General features: G+C 31.2%; 1 protein-coding gene and 1 long non-coding RNA gene across 2 annotated transcripts; one reads left to right on the top strand and one right to left on the bottom strand.

Moving 5' to 3' along the window:
* The first annotated feature begins 94 nt into the window (after window positions 1-94).
* On the top strand, window positions 95-871 carry LOC121214668 (uncharacterized). Its single transcript, XR_005910279.1, has 2 exons — window positions 95-448; window positions 530-871. It is a non-coding gene; the product is annotated as an uncharacterized lncRNA (long non-coding RNA).
* A 62-nt stretch (window positions 872-933) lies between these two features.
* LOC107936312 (pentatricopeptide repeat-containing protein At4g19191, mitochondrial) lies at window positions 934-3,144 on the bottom strand. Its single transcript, XM_016869011.2, has one exon. The coding sequence runs from the start codon at window positions 2,950-2,952 to the stop codon at window positions 997-999; it is 1,956 nt and encodes a 651-aa protein (XP_016724500.1). The 5' UTR covers window positions 2,953-3,144; the 3' UTR covers window positions 934-996.
* Between the last annotated feature and the right edge of the window lie 18,388 nt (window positions 3,145-21,532).

The raw sequence follows: 21,532 nt of genomic DNA, 5'->3' as shown, positions 1-21,532 counted from the left end.
CTACTTGTTTTCTGATAGTGATACATAATCTATCTTGCAACTGCCGATTCCTATTGTGCCTTTATAGGATGTTTTGGTTTGGGGGCATGCAAGCTCTGGGTCTATTCTACACAATTTGAGTACAATTTGTTACTCAATGAGTTGGATGCTAGTACCCATAGAGAGTTTTGGCGATTAAACTTTTTGGAAAAATCAAGAATCTCCCAAAGATTAAAATTTTTGGGTGGAGACTTGATCATAGAATTTTACCTACTTCAATAAAGGTAGTTACTACTCCAATGTCAAATAATCCCGCTAGTAAAAGATGTGAGAATGGCTCGGGAGATATTATTCATGCTATTAGGGTTTGTGCTTATGCTAAAGAGGTTCTTACACTTGGGGGGTTGCATGAGAGTCTCCTTGATGATAATTACACGGATTACATGGATTGGCTTGGAAGTTCTATGAGGTCATGGATATTCATGGTTTCTCTAGCGTTATTGTTTTGTTTTCGCAAATTTGGAATATGCGTAACGAGTTTGTGCTGCAGGGAAAGAAACTCCTCTTAGAGGGGACTTTAATCGTGCACGGACGCTGCAATCTAACTTCTGTTTGCAAGATAACCGCGGCATGTGAAGTGGGCTTCTCCTCTTGTGCAAGCTATCAAGGTTAACGTGGTGGGTGCTTACTTTGCAAGCGATCATAGTGGTGGTGCGGGTGTGGTGGCAAGGGATATGGATGGTTTCATCATTGGAGGCCTTGCACAAATGATTCGAGGGCAGGGCATTCACTCTGGCTCTCAAATTTCCTAGGGATAAAAGGCTACAACATTGTGATCGAGGGTGTTTCTGTTTATGTATTTTATTTATGGAAAAGTGAGAAATTTGATGTATGATGCTATTCTTAGATACATTTACGTATTATATCGGAATATATATCACCATGAGTCTTTAAAACTATAAAAGATTACTTATAATATTAAACAAACTTTTAATTTTTTTATAAAAGCAATAAGAGTCAAATGAATTCAAATTCTGGAATATACCCCAAATGCAGAAGATATCCATCATCTTTTAATTGCAATGCTAAATCATCCAACAAAGTAAATATAAGCACACCTTCAGAGTTACTTCTATCTTCAACAGTAAATCTATGTGTTTTTCCATTAATCTGAATGAGGCTTTCCCCAGGGGATTTGCTCACTTTGTTGTGTTTCATCAATAACCTTATCATTGCAACTCTATCCCACTTTCCAGTTGATGCATATATATTTGCCATCTCCACATATGGGGCAGCCTCTTGAGGCTCCATCTCAAGCAAGCGACTTGCTACGTACTTACCAATCTCAATGTTCTGGTGAACCTTGCAAGCACTAAGCAATGCACTCAGTATGGCAGCATCTGGTTCAATTGGCATATTTAGAACAAACTCCAAAGCTTCTTTTAGCTTACCTTTACGTCCAAGAAGATCTGCCATACATGAATAATGATCTAATCCAGGACTGATATCATAAACTATGGTCATCATATTGAAGAACTCCCATCCTTTATCAAGAAAGCCTGCATGAGTGCAAGCTTGAAGGACAGCAAGGAACGTTATGTGGTTAGGTTTCAAGCCCAAACTCCTCATCTGATGGAAAAGGTCCAAAGCTTCTTCAAATTGTCCATTCATAGCACAACCAGAGATCATGGTAGTCCAAGAAACAATAGTCTTCTCACGCATGGCATGAAAGACCTCCTTAGCCTCAACTATACTACCACATTTCGAATACATGTCTATTAGTGCATTACAAACCATTATATTATCTTTAAACTCTTTAGATTTGGCATAACTGTCAATTAATTTTCCAAGCTCAAGGGACCCTGTCTTGCTGCAACCTGAAAGCAAAGAAAGTATAGTAACCAAATCAGGTGTCTCACCAACTTTTTCCATTGAAAAAAATAAGGACATTGCCTCATCCATATTTCCTTTCTCAGCATATCCACTAATCATAACAGTCCACGAAACATGTGTCCTATCAGACATGCAGTCAAATAAGAGTCTTGCAGAATTAACATCTCCACACTTGGAATACATGGATATAAGGGTATTGGTTACAGATAAGTTCAAGTCACAACCCAATTTGATTCCATGAGAATGAATTAGCGTTCCTTGAAATAGTGCTTCTGGTTGCACGCAAGATGAAATCAAGCTGACAATAGAGCTTGCATCAGGCCTAATTCCTGCTACTAACATCCTTCGATATAAACCAAAAGCATCAAGAAAATTTTCGAAGTTTGCATATCCAGCAATCATGGAATTCCAGGAGATGACAGTCTTCACATCAATCTCATCAAAAACCTTCTCAGACGATGCCAAGTCACCACATTTGGCATATACCGAAATCCAAGTGTTAGCTACAGAAACATTAGCAGCTACCCCATTTTGAATCCCAAAGGCATGAATTCCTCTAACTAATTCCAAACTCTTCACACTCAAAACTCCCAGACTAAGTCCCACAACAGTGACTGAATCAGGGTGGATTCCAGCGAACCTCATCCCATCAAGAAGACAAAAAACTTCACCTAGAAAACCCAACTGAGCAAAACCCAGAAGCATTGCATTCCAAGCCGCCAAATCTCTATCGGGCATTCTTTCAAACACTTTGTATGCATAATCCACTTTATCACATTTTACGTACATATCTACCACTGCTGTTTGAATGAAAATGTTGTTTCCAAATGGGGATTTCAAGATTTGGCTGTGGACAGATTGGGAGCATTTGAGATTGGAAAGCTTGGCACAAGCTTTTGCAACGAATGGAAAGGTTAAGTTGTTTGGTTCCAAATCTTTTTGCTTCATTTGGCAAAAGAGAAGAAGGGCTTTTTGGGCACTTTCTTGATTTACAGCCTCCTTTATCCGCGAGTTCCATAGTTTAACAGATAAAAATTTAGAAAAAACGTTGAGACCTTGAGTAACAGTCCGCGCTGCCATTTCTCATTGCTTTCCTGAAAATGAATGAAATCCTTATTCATTCTAACAGTACCTTAATTAAAGGCTTAATCCTTGTTTGTCCCTCAAACTATCCCTGTTATTTCACTTTGATACTTTTTTTTTTTGTTCAGGCTTTATTCCTAATTTGGCCCCTGAACCATATTCATTTTCTCACTTTGATACCTAAATATTTTTTTTCTCATTTTAGTATTTGAACTTTTCTCCATTAGCCATTTTGATACTTAAAACATAACCGCTTTAAAAAACTTGGCCAATTAGAATGTGTCACATCATCAATGATGTGTTGATCGATGATGTAATATATTGATTGACAATATGACTGTTGATTAATTATGTAGCAATTTAATTTGTAATAGAAGGTTTATCAGATTTAATTAGCATTGATTGGTAAAAAACTCATTAAAATTATTTTAAAATGTAAAAAATTGATAAAATTAGTAAAAATCATTTTAAAATTATTTTACAATATATAAATATATTTTAAAATATTAAAAATTATAAAAATAGTAAAAAAATTATAAGCATTCTTAAAAATTGTAAAAAGTTGTAAAAATTATTAAAAATTTGTTACGAATTCTTAAAATGGTAAAAATTATTTTAAAATATAAAATATTTAAAAATTATAAAAATATTTAAGCAGTTCAGTTTAGACCTGTCCATGGGTTGGGTCACCCGGCCCGAAGACCCGTCCGAAAAGTGGAAGGGTTTTGATAGAAATATATGCCCGAAAAATGAGTTTGGGGAAAAAAAACCTGTTTAGAAAATGGGTTCGGCCTCGGGTATAGCTTTTTTGGCCCCGAGCCTAGCCCAGCCAGCCCGAATATGCTAAAAAAATTGCTTTTTTTATTGTTTTGTTGTTATTTTCTTCTTTTTTTCACTACTTTGCTACTATTTCACTATTATGTTGCTATTATTTTGTTGTTATTGTTTAGATATTATATAACTCTTATTTTATTGTTAATTTTGTTATTATTTGAGAGGCATTTGCTTGTTAAGTTGTACCTATTTTAATGTTATTTAAGTACACATTTTTTAATTTATTTTTAATTTTTTGGAAAACATTTATTTAATATTTTTAGTATTTTTGATGTATTATATTTTATAACAAGAAATTATATAAAAATTAATATAAAAAATTAATACGGGCGGACTAGATTAGGTTCAAGTTTTAGCATTTATATCTAGACTAGATTTGGATAAAATTTAAAACCCATTTTTTAGACTGAATCTAACAAACAGATCTAAAATTTTGGTTAGTCCCGACCCGACCTATCAACACCCCTAATTTAGTTTGGAGGAAAAAAAGAGCTAGAATTTGAGTTGATTCCCACAATCCCATTTCCAAAGTTTTCTCTTTTTTTTCCGTTGATGGAATTGTGAGATGGAAATTCATGAATTAATTAAAAAGTCAAATAAATAAAAATAAACAAATTAATTGGAAATACAGATACAGAGTGGCTTAAAAAATTGACTTTCAACCTTAATCCAAACCCAATAATCATATCAGAATCAATCAAAATAACACCATTTAAACCAATTTACCACTCCATTGTTGGCTTTTCAAGTTACAAAAAGCCTGCTCTTTTGCTGATGTTTCCAGACTTTTAAAAGGGAAAAAAAGATGGAAAAAGCAGATACAAACAGGTCTGAAAGTAACCAAACTCTCTTTACAGAGAGGTTGTGTTCCAATTTTTCTAGGTACAACATACATTAGATGCATCTGGTTCATGAAATTTACTTTGTACTACAAGGGCTATATACTCCAAATTTTTTTATATATTTTTAAAATCTTTAAGAATTTTTATATTTTTTTTACAATTTTTAAGAAATTTAACAACTTTTATAATTTTTTTACCATTTTAAAACTTTTTAATTTTTACAAATTTTTTAATCAATAAACAACTAATTAATATCAATCAACGATCAAATCATCACATATGCTACATCATTAGTTAATATGTCACATCACAAATCATGTCATGTTTTGATTGGCTGTCTATATTTTTAAAATTATTAAACTTTAAGTACCAAAATAAAAAAACGACTGTGAGGCGACTTTATTTATTAAATGATTGAGCCTTGATTTATTTGTAGCGTAGTTATCAAACAACGCTACTTGTCACAGTGAGGACTCATCACAAACTCGTTTCTTAAAAGGGTTAATGGCAAAAGTTATCATTGCACTTTATTAAATCTTTTAATATGGTACATGCACTTTCAATTTATCCAATGTGATACATGTCATGCGTTAACTAATGAAATGTCAAAACAAGTGGCTCAATTATAAAATATCACATGTCAGCTTTTGTCAGAAATTTTTTATATCAAATAATCAAATAGACCTAAAAATAAATAACCCATAAATTATTTTAACCCAAAAAACATGAAAAACTTAACATTAAAGACTATTTTTTTTATTTATGGGTTTGTTGAAAATTTCTTTTCTTTTTGAAAAACTTTATAAATTTTTAACGAGAATGTAAATGAAATAAATCAATCAAGCTTTGAAGTTTTATTATTTTGAAAAGACGATTGATTTTTCAATATTTTTTGGATATTTGGTTTAAATAACCTTTGCAGGGCCAAATTTTTGGGGTGAATTTGTTATCTTTATATCATTAGATTTTGCATTCAATATTCAGGTTTCTGAAAATTAGTTTATAATTGTTTTAATTATATGATATTTAATAGTTTGGTTTAAAATGTAAGGGTGTGTTTGGGTAAAAAATTTATATGAAGGATTTTATTTGTATTAAGATTTTTAAAATTCTAAAAATGAATTTACGGTAAATATTTTGATTTGGTAAAGTAAAAAAAAAAGCATTTAAATGAGGTTAAAGTTCATTGATATTATGATACGGTGGATACTTTAATAAAAATATAAGAAAATAATATATGAAATATAAATTTTAAATATTTAATAAGAATTATTTGTAAAATATAATTTGAAAATTGAAACTATATTTTAAATATTAAAAATAATTATATAATGTTATATATTTGAAATAAACTTTAATAGAAAAATAATTGTTATCAAATATAAATATTACATAAGATACATTTAATTAGAGATGATAATTAAAAAGTCATTTGATTCTAAAAGTGCCTTTTTCAAATGTAAAATTATAAATTTTAGCTTTTCGTTCAAATTCAAAATTACTTTTGACTTCAAAAACACTTACTTTATTATTATTTACTGTGTCAAAAATGTTTTTGACTCCAAAAATGCAAAGAAGAATAGGGCCTTTGTTAAAGTGTTTTCAAGTTCGTCCCATCTTAGAACTTGTTTGAATGGGCAAGGAGAGGTTAATGATGATTACAAATCTAGAATCTATCTTAAGGGAGAGCTGTGGAGACTTAATTGAAAATATGGTGGAGGTGACGAAAAGACGCCAACAACAACATCAATTTTATTCTTTTATTTTATAGTTTTTTTTTTAATTTTTTGGAGAAGATTAAATCTTGAGAATTTTAATTTTTTAACACGAAATCGTGAGATGTGTATGGAATGAAGTTGTAAGAAAATGATTTTTTAGATTATTATTATTATTATTATTATTATTATTATTATTATTATTATTATTACTACGGAAAATATTGGCTTCATGAATTTTGCTATTGACTTTTTTTTAAATGATTTTGACTTTTAAAATTAAAAAAATGCTCATTAAAAAATTTTGAGGGGACCCACGCTACTATGTCTTACCATAATATTGATCCACGTGTCAATTTGAGATAGAAATTAATGCTATTAAGATATAGTATTAAAATGATGAAGGTAAAAAAATATAAGTACCACATTAGATAAATTAAAAGTGCACGTACCACATTGAAAGATTTAATAAAGCACAAGAGTATTTTTTTATCATAAACCCTTCCTAAAATGCTTCAATACCTTACTTTAGATAACTCTTCTGATAGATTTGATGGCTCAGGGATGTTCACTTATAGAATTCGGTTCGAGCTTTCGAAGAAGCAAGCAGTAGGCTTTTATTTGGGCAAGTCCTTGTTACACCCCAAATTTTTCGATACGTAAGTGGCACTGTTCTGAGAACCGCTACAACAATTTTTTAAGAAATTTGATTATGATACCAATAAAGATAATTTTTAAAAAAAATTATAAGGATTTATTGTTGGCAATCAATTAAGTAAATTTTGGATTTGAAAATGTGGGTAAATGACTTAATTGAACATTTGGAAAAGTATGAAGACTAGAGTGTAAAATAACCAGTGTGAGAAATTATGAATTAATAATGATTTGTTGACAAGTTGACATGTAATATGTATATGAATCAAGGAAAGCAAATTTGGACTAAATTAAATAAAAAAACTAAAGGGACCAAAATGTAAATTTTCCATTCTTGGTCGGGAAAAAATTAAAATGCATTTTTTGTTTTGCATTGTTGGATAGCATTATGGACCTTTATGATGTTATGAGAAGATTTAAAGTGTTAATTGTTTAAGTGGTATTAATAAAGTGAAGTGATAAGAAAAAAAGGGCTAAAAGTGTAAATTTTCTATTAAAAGATATTATATTGGAATTTTTATGAGTGTCATGTTAAATATTTTAGAAATTATTTTATGTGTTTAGAGATGAGAAAAATTAATGGCTATAGATTTTAGATTTTTAAATCATGGAAAATTTTCGACCACTTATTTAAAATTTTGTTGACTTTGACTTGATAATTTAGAATAAAAGAAAGAAGGATGAATTATACAAATGGTTATTTAACTATGCTCATGTTCTTGTTTTGGTTATTTAATTTTTAAAATTTTTAATTTAGACACTAACATTTGAACTCGTTCTTGTTTTGGTCACCAGTCGTTAAATTGATAACAAAAAGTCTTTAACATATTAGTCCTCAATACTTACATATTCTATCAATTTTATCCTAATTTAAAATAATTCAACAAATTTAACCATTCACATTTACAAATTCTATTAATTTGATCTTCAAACTTCCTAACTAAAGCTTTCAACATTTAAAATAGAGGCATTCCACATCTATAAATTTGCAAAACCCCAAAAAAAAATCTCTAATAAAACAAATGGTTAGGATATAAGGCACCTTATATTTTAATTTAATGATAATTAAAATATTTTTATAACTAATTAAATATTTTTATTTTTAATTGAATATTATTGAATATAAAGATTGAAGATAACAAAAATAAATTGAATAATGAATAATTAATAAAGGGTAAAATTTTATGAATAAATATATCTTATGGGCCAATGGAGTTTTCATCAAACCTTAAGAGAGTGATTAGGTATTTTCAAACCATAAGGGGTAATTGGATTTTTTATCAAACGGTTTTAATAAATTTTCCTATATATCTTTATTTACATTCAGTGCTAATATATAATTTTATTTTTATCCATTACTAATTAATCAAATGATACATCAATCAAAATAAAACTAAGTAATTGTAAATTAATTTATTTTTTAAAATATTAAATGATGTATTATTGTATAATTTATTGATAATACATAAATTATACCATCAATACATCAAATTTAACCCCTCATATATTATGCTTATATTTCTTTAAAGATTAAAACCAAAGACAAATATAAGTCCATTAAGCTCAAAACCGAGAAGTTGATAACCCAAAGCATAAGTGTCATAAGTCCAAACAATACTTGGTTCAATGTAAAACATAAACATATATCATAGTTTTTTTTTATTGGAGAATTTTTTTTCTTTTTTGGGTTTTACAAATTTATAGACATGGAATGCCTCTATTTTAAAAGCTAAAAGCTTTGTTTAGGAAGTTTGAGGATCAAATTGATAGAATTTGTAAAGGTGAAGGGTAAAATTTATTGAATTATTTAGAATTAGAATCAAATTGATAGAATATGTAAGTATTGAGGACTAAATATGTTATGATACTAGTTAGAAAAGGCTTTCAGTTATCAAATTAACGACGGGTGACCAAAACAGGAACGAATTCAAACATTAATGCCTAAATTGAAAACTTTTAAAGTTGGGTGACCAAAACAGGAATACATACATAGTTTAGGACCATTTTTATAGTTTACCCAACAAAGAAAGAAAGAAAGAAAGAAAAGATGAAAAGATTTCATAGTTTCCTTCTTTAATGTCCCTTCCACTAGAGAAAAGAGAAAGCTTTCTCTCCTCTTTTTTCTAACCTCTCGTCAAATCTCTTTAAAAGTTTTCACTACCCAAGTTGTTTCTTTGTTAAAATCTTGTAGAAAACTAATTTTTTAAGCTTAGTTTCTTCTTCTTCTTCTTCTTCATGGAAAGCATGGGTTGTAATGACTTTATTTTCGTTGGTGTCGAAAAAATTAATTTTGGGGTCGAGTTTATTTAATCGAGCCATAAAAAATTTTAATAGAGCAGTTATAAAGAGAGTGGGATTAGGAAATAAAAATATTAGTGAATGAATGAGAAATAAAATTATTTAGTAATTAATTATGTTGAATATTAAAATAGTATAATGACTAAATTGCTTAGTGACTAAACTAATAAGAATTGATTAAGAATTTAGAAAGGACTTGAATAACTATTATTCTAGGGACCTAAGAGAAATTTAGCCATAGTTAAAGTTTAATTAGTGGAAAAAATTTATCCTAGCCATCCATCTCCAATTAGTTAATCAAAAACCCATCATGGCCATCCATTTATGAATTATTTATATGTTAAATTCATGCATAAATATATGAAAGTGGGAGAGAGAAATCAAAAAGTAATTTTTCATCTTGTTCCTTCACTAAATTGTAGCTTAGGGAGAATAATTAAAAATCAAGTTCTTTCCCCTTCATATTTGACCTTTATAATGTATTGGCTAGCGATTAGGTCGGATGTCGAGGATCAAAGGTGAAAATGGGTGTCAGATAATGAAATCGGTTTGTGCTAACATAATTTGTCTTCATTACATAAAATAATTAAATATTTAACTTATGATTATATTGACGTTGCTTGTTGTTTTGGTTATTATTTATACTTGTTGATTAAACCTTTAAATAGTAATTGATGAATTAAATGATAAATAAATGAGTAATCTTTGTTGAAATGAGAAGCTAGACTATGAGTTGTTAATTAGGTATGCATGAGCTATATATATATGTGCAAATACATGATACCTTAAATATATATTGAATTAAATGAAATAAAGGGATATTAGTGATTAATCTTATAAAATGAAGTTTGAGTTTTATTAATTGTGAAAAATAAAGTTGTGATGATAGTATAATGAAATGAGCAAATGGCAAAATGTTAAAGTTTTGTTTCATGAGTGATAAGTTGTAATTGAGACTTGATATCTTGTTGAATTCTTGTGTAAATCTATGTTTGTACTTTTATAATTTTCTTTTCTTTTTATGAATTCTATTAAATAACCAAACTTATTGAATTGTTAGTGATGTATGAAACTTGAATATGTTCTATTATGTTGTGTTGAATTTTTTGTATAATTGATAAGCTACCAAGTATGTATATATGAAACTCGATGTGGTAGTAAGATGTTGATTATTATGGTTATTATTATGAAAAGTAAGTGGGATAGAATGTTTTTGTTGATTATGTATTAGAGAATGATATTTAGGAATTGAAATATGAATGATTTGATATAGGAAAATGAAACTATGGTTATTATGTGTAACAATACTATGAAACTATGAAATTGCCCTATTAAATAATGCTAGACATAGTCAAGGTATAGTTGGCATGCCATAAGATTCGTATATGTTGTTAGTAAGGGTATTCTGGGACTTCGGTGTGGTACATTCTAGCAATTCGGTGCAATTCATTCTAGCACTTTGATGCGATTCATTTTGTGGAGTGTTAGGGTGATAAATGCATTTATGCCTGATCAGCACTTCAGTGCTTATTGTTGAGTGTTAGGGGATTAATTCTTGTACCCATACTCATGTCTGCATTTAATAAATAAGGGTTACAAGTTAATAATGATATGTTATTCGGATTTTGAAAATAAAATATCATTCTGATATTAATAATCAAATGTCATTTTGATTCTGAAAATGATATGTCATTTTGATTCTATAATGAACTGTCAATCTAAAAATCATATTTGATAATGATAATATTGATAATAAATATGAAGTGATTTTGATAATGAGATTGAAAAAAAATGAAAATAATATCATGTTACGAATAAAGAGTTTTTCTATGAATATGAATTTATACATGAGCGGAAGCCTGATATGTTACAGAGAATGATGTGAGAGAAGTTTGTATAAAGGAAGATTTATAAATTGTATTGGTTATTTGACCTCGATGGAATAAACTAGTGTATATACATTGATGGTATGAAGAATGAGTTTTAACTTGGTAAAATCATGTTATGAAATGTTAGTTTATTTAGTTATTAAAAGTATGGTATTGATTTCATATATGTTAGCACCATTGAGTATGCAATACTCAACATACGAATTTGTTTGTTTCTGTGAGCAAGCTTAATTTAGGCACTTGAAGGGATTGTGAGTCTGACAACATCCAAGTCGCCAACTCTTAGCTCAACTAACCATTAATGTTAAGTACATATTAGTCAGTATTTTGGAGTCTTTATGATGTTTTGAATTATAAATATCATAATGTGATGGTGTTAAATATTTTGGATGATTTTGGTACTACTTATCTTATGTTGTAAGGATAATTTTGTGTAAGCTATTAGTTGGTTCAATTAAGCCAAGTTATGATGCTTGGGACACATTGATTTAAGATGCTAAATATGTCTTTTCATGCCAAATAGATGTGGATTGACTTGTTATAACTTTGGTGTGAATTAGGTAGTGCCTAAACACTATTTTTGCACTTGGGATAATGCATTTTAGACCAATTGGTGCACTTGTCTCGAGACACTATGAACAAAAATGACCATTTCATACATTTCTGGGTAATAGTCTCGAGACATATATGTCAGGTCTCGAGACAAACAATCTTTAGTCTCAAGACAAGCAATCATCAAAGCTAAGCTAGATTTGCGTTATTCTAAGTCTCAATACAAGAACCCCTTGTCTCGAGACACTTAAGCATTGAATCTAGAGAGCTAAGATAAGGGAGTTAAGTCTTAATACGTATAAGGTCAAGTCACAAGACATATGTTTGATGTGTAACTGCTCGGTTTTCAGTGGTACTAGAAAATGTGGTTTTAGAATCTCATTTTTATAGATTGAGTCTATAAATATAAAATAAGAATATTTATGGAGTTATCTGAGAATATAATAAAGAATCGTAAAGTAATTTAGCCAATAAGATAGTTAATTAAAACTCAATAGCTAAATTGTAAAAGTCATCACTATTCATTTTTAATTAAGAAAAGGCTTGAGGACTTAGATAGTAATTATCCAAAAGATGAAAATGGAAATTAAACCAATAAATAACATGAGATGGTGGATTTTAATGTTAACATACACTTACACTTAATTATGTAATTAAATAGACAAATATGCTTTATTAAGTTAACTAAACATGATTTGTTAAGTTAATTAAGCATTAATTAAGCTATAAATGATAAGCTTGTGGGAAGAAAGAGAAAATTATCATCTTCTTCTTCATTCTTAGACATACCACCATAGGAAGAAAGGAAGAAACCATCTTTTATGTTTCAACTTTTGGCCATTAAATTGGTAAGGAAATCAAACCTTTTTCTTATAATGTTTATAGATTTATGATCATGGGAGCTTGCTTTAGCAAGCTCAAGTATCAATTTGATCAATTTTTGAATTTTTTATCAAGTTTCTATTGTTGATAAATTGATGAATTACGCTTGGAATTGATAGATGTTGAGCTTAGATCATGATAAAGACTAAATTACAAAGTTAATTAAGTTTTGTTTGTTAGCTTTGTAACATTAGGGAAAAAATTGAATAAATGTAAAACATGTCATGAAATTATGCTAGAAATAGAAAGTATAGGGTCCCTAATGAAAGAATGTGAAATCAGATTTTGATCCAAAGTTAGGAACCAAAAGATATGTTTATCCCGAGTTTAGGGACTAAATTGATTAAAATACAAAAGATGTGTATATTAAAAAAGGGGATTAATTAAGATCATGCATCTCATGGCATTGTTGTTGTGAACCATAGAATGACTATTGTGTGTTACTATATGATATTGATTGGTATATATATTTGTATATAATTGAAATTGGATAAAAGTGGAGCTTGTAGAGGAAAAGCTAAAATTGAGGAATAAGCCCTAAGAAATCTGCTCGTTTTGTGTTTTAAAAGGTAAGTTTTTATGGAACTTACTACCCTTTCCTTGTTTAATAGGTATGCTTGTGCTTTTTTTTTCCATTTTTATCTATGTTTGAACTTAAGTTTAGATTTTGGTAGAAATTGGCATACTTGGCTAGAAATGTAATTGAATTTAGATGAATTGAGATAAGTGCTTGATGTTATACCTATTGATCGTGACTAGAATAATGTCAAAATATCTTAAATATATCATTAAATGGATGTGTGATTCATGCATAGATTCAATCAACGTAATTTAGAAATTGATATGCGATAGTCACGATTTATGTGTATGCAAATATAGATGATTGATACCCATGTGAACTTAGTAAAATGTTAGGATAAAGTTGGCATGCTGATAAGATCATATGTGCGCTTGTGTATGGGTTAGTTGACGATGTTGAGATTATGATATATTATTGAGAGATCTAATATTTGTTGCGGATCATCAAGTATTCACTATCTCTTTGGTGACCTTGGTGTGGCAGAAAGATGTATTTGAATATGTATATACATTTGATGCCTACGAGCTTTGCACTTCGGTGCCTTTGTGTGGTGTAGTTTATGTTTAGATGAGCTATCTTGGTGTGATGTAGTTCACTCGTGTGTCCGAGTCCATTTTACTAGGGTTCCATTAGGCGAAATGTTAAAATTGAACTTTGAAAACGAAAAAATGGAAATGAACCGGATTTGATAAGCTATAAAGGTATGTGACCAAAATGGTGTTGGCATGGATTAGTAACTTAATGAAAGTATATGAAATCGTGATGAAATTATGTGAAATGGTACAAATTGGTGATGTTTTAAGTTATGTTTATAATGTTTAATACATATGGATACTTATGTTTCTTCTGCTCACTTTGTTGTGACATTAAGGACCATGTTCTAGGGAAATGTAAGCTCAAACCTTTGGTAGTTAACATGCTCACCTATGAGAAAGTTAAGTTGTAACACCCTACACCCGGTCTTGTCACCGGACCTGAGCTGTATGATGTTACAACAGTTACAATAACTATCATTTTATGAATTCAACTTAATATTCAATCAAATAGCAAAACATTCAATAATATAAGTATGATATGTTTTACAATCAAAACTGAGTCTCAATCGAGCTTACGAAGCTCTTAAACCAACTCTGAATCAATTCAGGACTAGTTTGAAACTTTTACAAAAAGATAGATAAAAAGGAAAAAACAGGGGTCACACGGTAGTGTGGCCAGGCCGTGTGACAGGATGATGCCATGTGGAGCTAGATAACATGGCCATGTATCTAAATCATGCAACAAACTGAAGTTGTGTATACTGGGCCACACGGCCATGTTGTTAGGCCATATAACAGACTGAAGCTGTGTAAGTTGGAGTCATACAGCCATGTGTCTAGGTCGTGTAACTCATTGGAGCCGTGTACACCAATCATCACTCAAATCATACATACAACACGGCCGTGCCACATGCCTATGTGTGGCATAGTACCGTGTGTTAGATCGTGTATTCCAAAATGAATCTTTCAAAGCAATTCATATAGCCCTAAGTTCACTTAAGCCACAAGCAAACATTATACCATCTCTCAACTTATTCAAAAGCATAAAATACAAGCCAAAAACACCATTTATATCATTTAAAGGCGTCGAAACCACCAAATACATTTTCCTTTGCTCTAACTTAATTAACTAGTATTATAGAGTAGTAGGGTTGACCCCACAGGGACTGGGACTCCTAATTTTCCTATTTTCATTACCAGATTTCTAAGTCTAAGCAGTTGTCCTGCCAACGACCTATGCATGTAGAGTTGTAAAATAAATAAAAAAGGGGGATTTTAGTTGATAAATAAAATAAAAAAACAAATGTAAAATAAAATAGAATAAAAACAAAATTATGATTGCAAAATAAATTAAGAAAATTAAATTAAATCGATGAATCAAGTTTATTTATGCTTAGCCTCAGCCTTGGTACACTCCAAAATCGAATCAATCCTTGAAAATGGATTTCCTTTCTTTTAACGATAAGTTGGTTATAGCGATTGAGGACACCCCAATCACCAACTCTTCCTTGTGTAGTTGGTTTTGATACGACTTGCAAACCAACCCTTACTGATTATCTAACCACGTAACACGCGTTCGTGATTTAAGATCTCAGCAACCTTGCGATCCAGAAAAGTCCAACTCAAATCAACAGCCCCAATCACATGGGTCGTTTAAATCCGATCACTATCTCCCTTGACGGAACCCAACTAGCTTTTTCCAATTGGACATGCCAGTTTGTTCGCGGGGATTCAAACTCGGTAGACGACCGTCTCATTTCCCCAACTGTACGCTAATCAATTCCAACCTAACACGCGTTTTTTCAATTGAAATTTAATTAACTTTAAGGGACGATTGTGACTATCTCATATACCAGAGAGATAGTGAATACCGTGTTGAAAGGTTTTCTAGTGCGGGTCCATATCTCACGATTTTTTGTCAAAATGATAACCGGGCTAAAGCTAAAAGGAAATTAGTTGAGCATGAAATTAATCATGCTTTGCTGATTTATAGGAACAAATTTAATGGTAATGATGAAGGATGGAAAGCAGGAAGGACTTAGGAAACAATTGAACTAAAAGTGTAAGAAATAGGAAAAGAAAACGAAATGGCAGAATGCTCACAAAATTTTTGCTACAAATGAAGGAAAGAGATGAGAGAAAACAAATTGTATTTTATTCAATCTCCAGCGTATTTTCTAGAGCCACCATACAAGGTATTTATATACATGCCATATGCTAATTTTAGCTTGATTCATCTAACAACCAACCACATAAAACATCAGATTTTATATCAGATTTTTTCTAAATCTAGCTTTTATAAAGTCAAATAGAAAATCTGATCAGCCATAAATTTCTCAAAATTTTCAATTTGGCGCCCTATTATTACTTGTGCTCCAATTTAGCCCGATTTGCTTGCTAACTCAAATTTCGATGCTCCAACTGAGTACCTGACAAAATTAACCAAAATTTACAGACTCAGTAGCAAAAATTACCAAAATTGGGTGCGTTAAACATACAAATTAAGCTTGTTATCAATTCTCCCCTACTTAGCTGATGCTTGTCCTTAAGCATGATGTGTATTCCTATACTAGAAAACATTCGATAATTCTTTTCGAAATCAAATCTCCTTCCTCAACCAAGCATAACGCAAACAATTAGTTGAATAAAAAATAATTGCTAGGTTCAACCAATAAGCCTTTTGTAAAATTTCTAACATTATGCAAAATTCAACTATTTCACTAAATTTAGGCTTTATCAAACTTGTGACACAATCGTACTCAATGAATTTTTCCATAATTTTGAGATGCAGTCAAATATTTTTACGTGAAATAAGAAGACAACCTAAGCACCTCACCCCGGTTACTCAATTTGACATGTCCCCAATTAGTTTATTTCTCCTTTCTCAAGGCAGCTCAGTTAGGGGAGTGTTACAAGTTTCGGTTCGTCACTCAAATCTTTTTATGCAAAATGAGATGACAACCCAAACACCTCATCCTGGTTACTCAATTTGATCACATTTTCGAAATCTTCACTCATAACTAAGCCATTAGCGGATATTTTTTCTCTTTTTTTTACTTAAATGAGACTGAATATTTTTATTCGGCAAGTTTAAAGAGCCAACAGTTTTTATGAAATATTGACTTAGCCATAACATTTTCAACTCTACACAATACTTTATTGATCAAAGTAAACAATAGTTATTCATGCATCACCTAATTATTTAAATAAACTAAGCATAGGAATTGGAAGTTCATTTTTTAAATGAATTAAGGAATAATCTTAGTATACGAATTAACACATGCATAGAAGAAATAGCATGGCATGTCCCCTCACTTAGCCCTTATTGTCCCCAATGTACAAATTAAAAGAATAGCAAAAGAAAAGGGTAAAGTGCACTCCCCGTGTATATTTAATTCGGTGGAGGGTGTTAGAAATGTTCGCTTCCCAATATGGCGAGAATGTTTGAGATTTGAGCTCCCATTGTGTCTAGGCAAGTCTCGATGCGGTTTACTCGTTCTTCCATAGCAAAAGGGGGTTGCTTCTCTTATTTCTTAGGAGCAGGACTATTTTGTTGACGAAAAACTCTGTTGCTGCGAGCAGTACTTGGGGAGAAAAATGAAATCCAATAGGGGTGCCACTAAGCAAACCCATAGAATCCAAACAATATTCATCTAATGGATCCATAGTAAATGCATATGTAAAAGATGAAAAATCAATACCAGATGGAAAAATGTATAGGGCTAAATGTGTGATATATGAGCCTATTATGAGTGGTTGGTGAGCTCGTATAATGACATGAAACATTTGTGCAACCAATATCCTAAATTGACTCTCTAACCTGAGTGCATACACAAAAAAGAAAAATAATCCTGTCTTACTTAAGATAGATGAAGAATCATTGTGGCCCGAATAATTAGAGGCTAGAAATCTATAAATGTACCTTATTGTGAGCTCATGCACTAGAAAGGCTTTTGAGGTCTTAGAATTGTAAATTCAGGGTATAGCATTAGTCAAAAGCGGCTAAACTGATACTAGTCACTATGTCACAACACGGAGAATTAGATGTTGCAACATAGGAAGCAAAATGGAGGAATTTTGAAACTGACTTTGATGTCACGACACAGCTTAAAGGTGTCGTGACATACCTCTGAAGTCATCTTAAAGAAGAGTATACTAACTTTTATGTTGTGACACAGGTCCTGATGTGTCGCGACATCAACTCTAGACGGGAATTAATACAAGCTAGAGGGCGTTTTGGTCCACACAATCCAATTTAAAGCTTGGGAACGTCAACTAACCTAGGGTTAAAGATGACAGCTACCTCAAGTCTATAATTAGGCTCATTTGGCACATGTTATAGACACAAATTACTTAGGTTAGAATCTTTCTTTCTAATTTTAGTTTATTTTTTTCTCTTTTCTTAGGTTTTAGATTTATATTAAGTTTGTTCTTTATTTTATCTCGAGAAAACTGGTTTGTGGATGCAATCAGGCTTTGTGGATTCACTCTTCTTCTTAATGCAAATCAGGATTTTTCCTAAACTTTATACTTTTTATTCGTTTATTATGTTTACATTTTATATCGAGTTTATATTGTTTACAAAAAACCAAGAGTAACTAATCCCTCTATGAGGGATTAGCGAGTGGAGGTATGATGGATTGACTGTTTTGCAAGGTTACTCAATGGATCAGCTGTTCGGGAAAGGGAGAACCTAAACCCTAGGCATGAAGACCCTAGGAAGTTATTAAGGTGAGAATTGACCCAAAATTGGTATGGCCTCTCCGTGAACACCTTAACCCTGAACTAGTTTGAACTGTGAGGTCAAAAAATAAGTAGTGTTTGCTAACTCGTTATTCTAGTGGACGTATCGAAAGATCCTACTAGGGTATTGACTAGTTGATTGATGAAAAGCCCGAAGTGATAGTTGGTCAAGATTACCAAAGCAAGCTAATCACCCATAATCAGATCTGATCAATTTTACTTTTCAAATTCATAATATTATTTGTTTTTCTTATTATTACTATTATTATAAAACCCTAAAAATTCTTATTATTTATAGTTTCGTAATATAAACTATTTCAAGTAATAATTAGATCTTTTGGTGTTTAGGTTGAAATTGATCTAGTATTAGTCTCCTTTGGGTACGATCCCCGGAGTACTCACCTACTTCGTTCTAACTATATTACAACATGATTTGTATACTTGCGAGCATCACCCCATTTATATTTATATTTATCTTTTGTTGCAATATTCACACTCTGGACATTAGTACGTCTGGAGGCGGTCAATTACGTAGAATCATTCCCACCTATGATGTTAGACCAGGGGCCATATATCCCTACATAGAATCATCAATGTTTCAAATCCCTTTTCTTGAATAAATGTTTTCCCTTGAAGTTCTAAAAAGTATTTTTTAACATTCAGATTTGGAAAATTGGAGGGGTTTGTAACCATCGATGGTTTAGGTTCGTTTGCCCTTCTAGTTTTTCACAGAGGCATTTTCAATAATTTTTCAAACAAGACAACTAACTATCAAGCAATTTATTTCACAATAAATAACAATAATTCAATAGAATAATAAAAATTTGGGTCAGAATCTTTAACCTTATAAAAGAGCTTGTGGTTCCTTGAGCAAAGCCTATGCAATTTCCTTGTTAGTGCGATGTTTTCGTTCTTACACCTACTAAAATTACAAAAGAAAGAAAAATTACAATGGAATAGAAAAAGGAAGAAAAGGGATTTTTAGGGTTTTAAGGTTTTAGGAGATTATGGGATATATAATAGGTTAAAGATATGTTAAAGGTTAAAATTGTAGCGATGTCGTGACACAAGGGTTTTGTGTTTTTAAGGTTAAAATTTGGGTATTTTAAATTTAAAACTGGGTTAAAAGAAGTTTAAAGTCGGTGGGTTGCGCAATGGGTCGGGTCGACCCTATAGAAAATTGTAGCGATGTCGTGACACAAGGGTTTCGTGTCGCGACACCCCTGATAGGATATCGATGTCGTGAGACATTTTGAACATTTTGATTTTGGGGTATATTGATTCTTATGTCACGACACAGCTGATTTGCTTGATTTTTCACATCTGTTTTAGGTGTTGCGACAGGAGAGTTCCATGTTGTGACACCGACTCTATCTTAGCCCCTATTCTCAATTTTCAAAATGTTTGGTTTAACTGTTTAATCGGTTTTTTTAAAAAAAATTAATCCTAAACTACTTATAAGTCAAAATAAAATACTATACTATACACAAAATTTTTCTCAATTTTTAAAATTATTAATACTTACTATCGGATTCATTCGTCAACTCTGTTAGGGTACACGTGGGTGTGCCTTTAATTCCAGTTCTGTCAATATTTTTCCAGCATCCGACGTGTCACTCCACCTTGCTCTGTTTGTCCCACTCTTTAAATTTGCACTTTCAACCTACACTTATCACAGAAAACACCATTTTTTGGCTTAAGGTAATTAGGGATTTTTACAGATATTTCATAACATTGTTTCCCTAACTTCTCCCTATGTACCTCACTCTATTGGTGACCACATTTGAAACTTTCAGTCTCATCGTTGACCCTCATTCTTAGTTCGTTATTTCTTAAATCAATAGTAGACCTTGACGTGGCTAAAAATGGTCTACCCAACAGAATGAGTATTTCACGGTCTTCTTCAAAATCTAAAATTACAAAGTCGACTGGGATGATAAAGCTTTCCACTTTAACCAATACATCTTCAAGTACCCACTTAGGTTGTACTAAAGACTTGTCGACTAATTGTAGTCTAATTTGTGTATTTTCAGCTCCCCTAACCCAAGTTTTTCATATATGGATAATGGCATTAAATTAATACTGGCTCCTAAGTCACACAGAGCCTTACTAAAGTGGATATTCCCTATCTCTATTGGTATTGTAAAACTCCTCGGGTCTTTTAGTTTTAGGGGCATCTATTTAGAAATTATTGCACTACATGAGGCGCTTATGTTAACTTGCTTTCTTGTTTTAATTTTCATACGCGTAGACATAATTTCTTTTAAATACTTGGAATAATTAGGAAATTTTTCAATTAAATAAATTAGAGGCAAGTTAATGTTCAGATATTTAAATAAGTTTAGAAAACTTACAAATTCTACCTCATCCTGTAACACCCTCAACCCGACCCAATTAACTGATCTGGATCTTGTGTATTGCACACAAATACAGACGCAAGCTTAGTATTCTTATACAATTTTACAAATAATGACAATTTACTTTACTATAAAATTTCAAAACTAAAATAAGTAAGTAAATAAAATGGGTAATCGCAACTATGTCACGAGACGATTATTTACAACGATATCTAAGTTAAAACCCTAATCTATTATAGATACCTCTAGGTTGGGATTTCTTAGTAATTCAAACTTTAAACACGCCACCCAACTTGCTCTATATGCATAATAGCTTGATTCACCACTCCCTTGGAGTAGTCCTGGTATCGTCCCTCTGGGTGTAGAGTCTCAATCAACCTGAAACAATAAGTATACTCATGTAAGTTCGTAAGAACTCGGTGAGAATTAATCATTTAAATCTTGATCGATTTCCATAAAGTGCCAGCTTCTCTTCTTTCAACATCAGCGATCTATCACAATGAGCATTGCATAAATCACACAGCATATTCATTCCTTCTATCTGGTATTTTGTAGTCTGAATCCATTATCGTCGTGTATCCTTGACATCGTTCTCTCAAGAAATATCTTTCAACTCCTCTTGATCGTGGTTCCTTCCCTGTACTCTTGCAAACCAATGTTTAGAATCGCTTCTTATACATAATTCTTTACTTTCA

Source organism: Gossypium hirsutum, chromosome D02 (assembly GCF_007990345.1).
Source record: "Gossypium hirsutum isolate 1008001.06 chromosome D02, Gossypium_hirsutum_v2.1, whole genome shotgun sequence".
NCBI classification, from domain to species: domain Eukaryota; kingdom Viridiplantae; phylum Streptophyta; class Magnoliopsida; order Malvales; family Malvaceae; genus Gossypium; species Gossypium hirsutum.
Note: the sequence above shows the minus strand (reverse complement) of the source record. Positions and strands in the feature narration are given on the sequence as shown.

Excerpts from the sequence above, each read along its gene's own strand:
- LOC107936312 (XM_016869011.2), bottom strand. The coding sequence starts at position 2,952 with ATGGCAGCGCGGACTGTTACTCAAGGTCTCAACGTTTTTTCTAAATTT.